Here is an 8,418-nt window from a genome sequence, read left to right on the forward strand (position 1 = left end):
ATGCCCGGATCGGATACCGGAACCGAACCATTAATTCGGATGCGTACTCCATGTTGCTCTAATGTGGTTATTAATATGCTGATGCTCGTGACATCTTTCCTAGCACTTTCCGGGGCACTTTCTGCCATTGGCGACACGTTCGATTTTGCTTGAGCCGTCTTTAGAAAGTGGGTTTTCGAAAATGGCTAACAGCGCTTCGAATATCTTCGGCCATTCTGAGTGCTCGGCATGAATAGTTCGAGCTCTTTATAATGGTAAGCCCACCGGATTAGGATTATTCATACCCGTACGATTGCGGTCACGTACACCGGGTGTTGGAGGGTTTATTTGAATTAGGTCACCCACCTAGCGTTTCCTTGTGCGATGCTGGGAAAATGTACGTACGAGTGAAAGATGATTGCATTAACCGTCCCATTCAAGTTAAATAGACACGAATAGTAATATTCGCTTATTTAATGTGAATTTCTTACCCTCTCAGCAGTGATTGCTTTAGATCGGTGTAGAACATGCCCGTTAAGCGTTAAGTTAGAAACAGGACAATTTATGTATGCGACATTATGCACATTAGCGATGGCACGATGGTCCACCTCGTCGAGAGACCTCCCTATTAGTAATGGGCGTCCCAGTTCTCGCAGTGGTACAGCCATTTGGTGGTGCTAACTCCCGAAGACGGTAATTAAGAACGTGACCCCGAATGCTAAAAACCACATTATTTCACACACTGTTTTTCAGAATAGCACGAGGGAACAGGAACAGGTTAGGAAAGCTACCAAGAGCTCTCCAACTGTGCATGCGAAATTTCATATCATTAGCGCAAAAGTTGTGGACGTTGGAGCCGTTGGAGAAATGAAAACGGAAGGTGGTGTGTAAATGACACCCTTCAAGCAACAGTTTTCTCTACATGCTTTAAGCACACGGTAAGTAACACTTTGATTATGGAAATGGTTTTTAGGAGAAAGATAAATGGCTTGGTAGCGCGTATGTAAATGTGGAACTAAAGCAACAAAACAATGAGGTACGTTACGGTACGTATGATGTATTACATTCGAAAGGAGTTCCTGGAATGGAAGCATTTCCTGGAAAATTTTGTTAGGTGGTTAGGTAGAACATTACTAAACCGTTCCGATAGAACTCTCAACCACAACAGCAATCGTACGTCATCGTAACGCTGAATGGTGAAGTTGTTCGATGCGTAATCCTAAGATTACGATTTGTCATGGCAAACAGCAAACCCTACTAAGCCTATCGGGCCCTGGGAGATGATATGAATTATAGACACAAACACACTCCGTTCCGTTGCCGGAAGAGACCTAATGAAGGCAAATTGTAACCACCGTGAGCGTGTTGGTGTGTAATCCTGCTTCTAAGAACACCTCATTGGAAAGGTGTGATTTCAACGATGGAATTAATTAACATTTAATCTCGGGTAAGGTCAAAACAGCGTGTCAAAAATGGCACCGACGGAAGTGAAGCAGTTACGCGTTAGGATTGGAATTAGTGAATGGTTTTACATTCGTACTATAAATAAAAGTTAAAGTCTACGAAAATGCCACCAAATTACCCCTCCGTTTACTAATATGATTTTACCACCACAGAGCTCGTTTAGTCACGTGGACACAATTTTTCCTAGCGTCGAAACTGCTTAAAAATTAGATCACAATCTTAACGACAGCATGGTCTTTGCGTACGAAGATTGTGGTTATTATCCTGCATACGGTGCTGCATGTACGTGGTGCAATGCACTTCCCCAGGAAAAGTATTGTGACCCAAGCGGTACCGTACACAATGTTGTGGTTTTTGCTGTTGGGAAAAGTGGTTTTCGGAGCCCGTCACTAGTTTTACGTAAAATCTTATACGTTTTTGCACACATGGTGCGGTTTGAGAGTTTTTTTATTTTGGTAAAAAACGGAATGGGTAGAAGGTTGTGGTTGTAAGCGTTTCAATAGCAATAGCGTCCGATGCACTGGACCCGAACGATTGCGTTCTGCAGGAGACAAGCCACAAACAAGTGAACGGAGTGATGGCTTTTTGGGGAAAAGTGTTTAGCAAATGGTTCGGTAGGGTTCAAAGTTTTGCTGATGAGATTAGATTGAACGTTAGCGTTATGTACGGAAATGAATTGGGTTTTTAAATTCTTCAAATTTAAGAATGCTTGCTAGGGGTCTCGTTAAAAGTAATGGCTCTTTGTTTAACACTATTGTCCAAGGCCGTCAATCTAGGCAAGTTTATCCCTCCTTTTCCTTCGTTATTCATTAGTGAATGCTTTGGAGCGAGAAGTCGTACTGATTTAATATTTATATAATACCTAAATAAATTGGTTTTTCACCATTTCGTGCAAACTAAAATTTTCAAATTGATTTTAAACATTTTTTTTCGATTTTTTTTTATTGATACCTTATGCATCTATGATCGCCTTCCCGCTTAGGCCATACATTTCGTATGGGAGTTAACAATTTTCTAGATTTTAAAGATTGTAAAACCTGCTATACTTTTAAAGCCTATAAAGCTGCTATCCAGAGTTTTCTTCGAAAATTGACAACCTCTGCTGAAAGGTAAGAGAACAATTCAGTATAAGTGGTATATGATTTAGTGCCGAGTACGGCTGCAGCGAAAGGTTAGTTCTTATACAATACTTCGAAATAGCTCTCAACCATTTTCTCCAGGAACAGTACTTACGAAGCCCATGTGTGTTCTTCTGGTTTCTCAAGCTGCCAGTAAACCGCATGTTGTTGTTGTAGCTTATCTAATATTTCGTAGAATACGATGAGTTAAGTGCTTTGATACGTCTAATCGTCGTATTTTACTTGACGAAGGTTGTATCTTTTGGAGGCCTTTGCCTGTAATTTATCGGTTTCTTGAGTGGATGTGACAGAGAGATTCTACCATGATCATACTTTCTAATCGATTTTACACATGAGCTGATTAGTAAATCCTGCGTTCGAGATGAAATTTGTAGAATGTCAAACTCTAGTTCCTAATTGGTAGTTTACGCAAAGGATTAAATGTTCACTGTTTCACTAACATTAAATCAGTTGCAGTAGTTTCAAGTGAGATGTGAGAGGATGAAGACGATATTTAGACTTTTTTGTTGTTACACAAAGCTCTAGTATCAACCCAATTTTTTTAATTGACAAAAATTTGAACATAACTGGAATGCACCAAATAAAAATCGAACAGAGTGATAATGCTGGTTTTATGCAAAACAACATGTTAGCAAGATAATTCCATAAGCCTACAAACAGTCACAATAATTCGTCTTCATTGGGCAAAAATTCCAATAGATGGAAAAATATTCAAGATAAATATGAAAAAAGTTACAATCCGTTTTAAACAGAGCTCAATATTTATCTCGAAAATGTATTAAAACCTCATTTCATTTTAAGAATTTTCAAAACTTCTTAAATGCTTCTATACATGCTCTTCAACCATTGGATTTCAACGATAACTGCACTGCCTACATGTAGGCGCACTAAATTTTATTGAAATTCAATAAAGGGCAGAAAAATGAAACTTCTTTTCATGCTTTTAGGCTTCTAGAAAGTTAAAGATAGTTCATAAAAGTTCTATATCATTATTTGCTCCATTTGCTCTAAGATTCCTGTATATATTTTAACTTTACATTATATATATATTTTTTTGTAAGAACGGCCTGGCCGTTTTGCTATTCACATTATACTTACGAAAAATATTTTTATACTACGTATTACGAACCAAACTTAAATTAATTCTGGTAAAATTCAAAGTAAAAATCTCTTCAAGAAAATCTAATCATAACAAATGTTGCTACTGATCGTTCGATGTGGTCATGCTTCACAATTCATCACAAATTGCTGAAACAACGAACGAACGGAGAAAACACATCTTCTTAGCAAAATTCCACTTAAGCAGCTGTTTCACGTGAGGTGAAAAAACACACCCACCCAAAGTGCATCTCAAAGTTGTCCGAGCGCAAAAAAGCAACGTTCGGAATGGGACCGAAGGCAGAAGCAAGGTGCTATTTTTCGGACAAACCATGTCTGGAAGCAGTCGATAAAAATGGTTTTCTCAGGAAGGCTAGGAGAAGTGTTCGCTTTTAATAGGAAATTGTTCGAACAAACTCTTAGCATAAGCTCTAGCGGTGTACGGGACTCTGTGTGTAGAGACCGGACGAATACCTTGTTACCTTTCAACGCCTCCCCCTGTCTGTCTGGTCCAATTGAAAGAACTGACCGTAGAATAACCGAACCTTCGTCAGTGTAAGTGCATTGATCCGTAAAACTCAAATTGAATGTAGAACTAGACAAGGCACGAGAACCATACCTCTCAACACAAGCTCAGGTGTGTCTAGCAGATGGACCAGACACTGGAGCAATGGTAGAACCTATCGGCGAGGAACAAACGATTTCCAGTCCACATTTCGCACAAGGCAAGTATGATCGGGGCGAGGCACACTGATTGGAAGTGAATTTTTCGCACGGCCCGGTCTCTAATCTGTTGTGAAAGCTTTGAGCGAAACTGAGTGAAAGAGTCACGAGGTACTGGGGGCCCGTTTCTTCCCGGAAACGGCTTTCCCCATTTGAGGTACCTCGGCAAAATTTAATTTTCCTGAGCACGGGTAATGCATTCGGACCCCGGTAGGAAGATATAGGTTAACCCCAATTTCCCGACGCAACAGTGTCCGGGATATTCGCAAAACGGTTGGAATGGGGGAAGTGGGTGCACCATAAGCCGATGTGGAATCGAATGCTCAGTTCAATATTGTGTCGTGCATTTGGATTCAATCATGCATCGTCATGCATTAAACGGAATGCTATCGAGCGACCCAAATGGATATCGCCGGAAGTGGTTCTGTTCTAAATGAATTGGAACACGTTGGTGTGTAGGGATTTGTTTCTAGATTTGATGGTTTCTTGTTTCGATCGGTGTCTCATACTGCTGACTGTTAGCTGTTTTTGTAGTTTCTTGTTTAATTAAAATTGAATAACTATCCTGAAACTATTATCGACAGTTTCTAAGCGAGCACTTTAATTCAATTGCAGGTAATGTTCAGAAAAGGAATTGATTTGATATTACAAGAGTAAGTTAAACTATCTAAAATCCATTATAATATTTTAAGAGTAAGTTAAACTTTGAAATATCCATTTTATAAAAAGCAATAATCAATAATAATCAATTGGGGCGGTCCGGTGGGTGTCGGCGACAACGGCGCCGGTCTTCACACTGCAAGACCCGGGTTCAAATTCCATCCGAACCGCCGTAGTGAGGACTGTCCCCTCTGATATCTTGATTTGATTAGGTTTGGTCCGATGGCAGAAATGGTAGCTTCGTCTGTCTTTACTCGACAGGACTGGGTATCCAAACCCGGTCATACTGTCTCCCCGTACGGCAGGACTAACTTGACTATCTTGAGCTATGAGTTAAACTAAACATAAGAGAACCATTAATAGTTAAGTCAATACCACTCGAGGCTTGTGCCGTCAAAGTTTTGCCATTAATAGTGACCATTTTTTAAATTTCTATCTACACGAACACAATTCTTCAGCGCTCAATCTTGTGCCATAAACAGCAAATAACGCGCAAACGTGTGGCAACGAGATAAATTCAAAACACCATCGAACGGTCGACAAACAGCAGCTACCTTGTAGTGCGCCTCCATGGCAACGGTGCGTTGCTGTCTGCGGCACTGTTTGTATGAAATAAACGCAGAGCGCCTTGGGCCAATCGAAAGTGAATAAGCATCGAGCCACGAAAACGTACGTACTTCAAATGCGTTTGCTTTGCGTTTGTTTCGTTACCTTTTGCTGGCTGTTTTTCCGGATACTGGTTCTCCCTTCCGTTACGGACGAATTCTGCTTCCGTTGCCGTTGTGAGCCAGCAAACGACCGGATATAGGAGCACCGTCTAGCGCGCGGTTCGAGCGGATATTTGGTTTTTGGTATTAAGGTATACGATTTGCGAAGGAGCGAAGGAAACGATAAAGAGAAAAAATAGTTATAAACATGTTTCGTACACATACAGTGCGCTTACGATTTTCTACAATTGTTGACTTAGGTTCCTCGTCAGATGAGCTACATACCGTGCAGTCTGTGGCTTCCGTACTCCGGATAGCGTTTGTTTGGGTGTGTTCGACCAAGCGGAACGGACTGTTTGACCGTGAAGAGATAGAGAAACCGTAGCTAGCGTTTGAATTGTACCGCCAGTACAGTGATACGTGGTGAAGTGTTGGGATCGACGTGAACGAAATCTAGGAAAATGGTACGTTGCTGGTTGGTGTAGGTTGTTTGCAGAAATCTTGGCTTTATAACATTATTTAATTAATTATGCTTATTCCTAACAGGGTCCGAAGAAAGCAAAAGGAAGCAGTGAGTATCTTCTAACCATTCATCAACTTCTTCGTACAAGCTTACCATACGTGGCTTTCCTCTTAATTTTACAGCCGTCATTGATGGTGTCGATACATCCAGTATGTCCCGGGAGCAGCTGGAACAGTTCGCGCTCAAGCTCCGCAATGAGATGGAGCGTGAGCGAGAGGAGCGCAACTTCTTTCAGCTCGAACGTGACAAGTTGCGAACATACTGGGAAATTACACGCAAACAGCTGGAAGAAGCGAAAGCTGTCATCCGCGGTAAGGAGCGTGATGTCGAGGTAGCCCAAGAGTTGGCCGATCAGGACACCAAGAATGTGATGCAGGAGATGAAACATCTGCAGTACGAACATCAGTCCCACATTGGAGAGCTACGTGCGGAAATGATGACGCAGCTCAAGATGGCTCAGGAAGATCATACGCTACAGGAGCGAGAACTGCTGAACGACAAGCGTGACCTGAAGCGATTGTTGCGTGAGAAGGAAGAAAATACTGAGCTAGAGATACAGCAGCTAAAATTAAAGCACAGTGAGCTGTTGAGTGTAGAGCGTGCCAAGTTTCAGGAAGAAATCGAAGCCATGACGAAGCTGTTTGAGCAGCGTCTCGGAAGCTACAAAGAGGAGGCTGAGGTACGCCACGAAATGGAACTATCGGAGGTGGAGGAGCGTAAGAATGGGCAGATCGCTGAGCTGATCAGTACGAACGAGCAGGCATATCGGGAAATGAAGAGCTATTACAATGCAATCACCCAGAACAATTTGGCACTGATCAACAGTATGAAAGAGGAAATGGAGGAGATGCGTCTACAGTCGGATAAGGATCTCAAGAGCTTCAGTGAGGTAATGGCGGAGAATAAGCGACTGACCGAGCCACTCAAGAGTTCCCAGGCCGAGCTGGTGGAGTTGCGCAAGAAGCTGCAGTACTACGATCGGGATAAGGCCACACTGAACCGGGTGAAGACACGCTTGAATAGCACCCAAAAGCAGCTGTCCAGCTTGAAGTTGGAGCAGGACGTGTTGCAGATGCGCTGTGAGATGCTGGTAGAAGAGAGGGATCAGTTGAAGCGATTGTTTGAAAAATCGATGCTAGAATTGCAGCAGAAATCGGGACTCAAAAACTCACTACTGGAACGCAAGCTGGAGTACATCGAGAAGCAGACGGAGCAGCGTGAAGCCATTCTTGGTGAAGTGCTATCGTTGGCTGGCATTGAACCTCAATCGTTGAGTGTCCGAATCGAGAAGCTACTGGTGCAGAAGAATGACAAAATTCAGGCACTACGGTACGACCTAGCTCGAGTGAGTAAGATGTATGATGATCTTCTGTCGCTAATCGAGGGTAAGCTGGTAAAATACGGCATCACTCTGAAGGATCTGGAACTAACGAACCTTCGGCAGGAAAAATAGGATCCTCAAAATGCATGCGTTATTAAAATCTAGTGTCACTCTTACCTTGAATCTTTTAGCCCCCATAATTTTACACACAACTCTTTAAAGAAAACTCTGGCAAATAACACAAGATACGGTTGCGTTAAAGCACATAGATGGCAGGTTAAGTTTTGCGACGAAAGCCGACTGAGCAGTGGACGAGTTTAAAGCATTTATCTTGACGCTCCAAACCACTAATTACGGTACGAGCGTGTAGCACACACCGCGCTGTGGTTGAGTGTGCACAAATGCAAATGATAATTATTACAGGCGCATCATTATGAATCATTTATGGACGTCGTTTAATTTTACTCCCTGTGCCCTGGTTGGTTGTGTAGGTGCGGGAAGGATTCTGTGCTTTTGCGGCTGACGCTTACCAGGAACACCGGTAATTCCATTTTCCTGTCGCACTTTGCTTCGGAGCCCCCCGGATCGGATTGCTTCGAGTGTACTCTGCTCGGTGGAGATTATGCGAGAAAAGAAGTAGTAATTCCCTGTCAGCCAGATGCAAACAAGTGAGATGGAAGCGTACGGCTTGGATAGATTATTCACAGCACATTCGGGGAAAGGACTAGCGTAAAGTAGTTTCTCGTAAGCCGTTGGTGGCTATGTGTCAGTAACCCACAATCTAATGGCTATTGTGCGTTTGAC

The 8,418-nt window shown here is 42.4% G+C and overlaps 1 protein-coding gene across 1 annotated transcript; it reads left to right on the forward strand.

The window, feature by feature from the left end:
- The first annotated feature begins 6,429 nt into the window (after nt 1–6,429).
- On the forward strand, nt 6,430–7,746 carry LOC126562891 (dynein regulatory complex subunit 4). Its single transcript, XM_050219490.1, has one exon. It carries the CDS (start codon nt 6,445–6,447, stop codon nt 7,744–7,746), a length of 1,302 nt encoding a protein of 433 aa, XP_050075447.1. The 5' UTR covers nt 6,430–6,444.
- The last annotated feature ends 672 nt before the right edge of the window (nt 7,747–8,418 follow it).

The sequence above is a fragment of the Anopheles maculipalpis genome, chromosome 3RL (assembly GCF_943734695.1).
Source record: "Anopheles maculipalpis chromosome 3RL, idAnoMacuDA_375_x, whole genome shotgun sequence".
Lineage (NCBI taxonomy): Eukaryota > Metazoa > Arthropoda > Insecta > Diptera > Culicidae > Anopheles > Anopheles maculipalpis.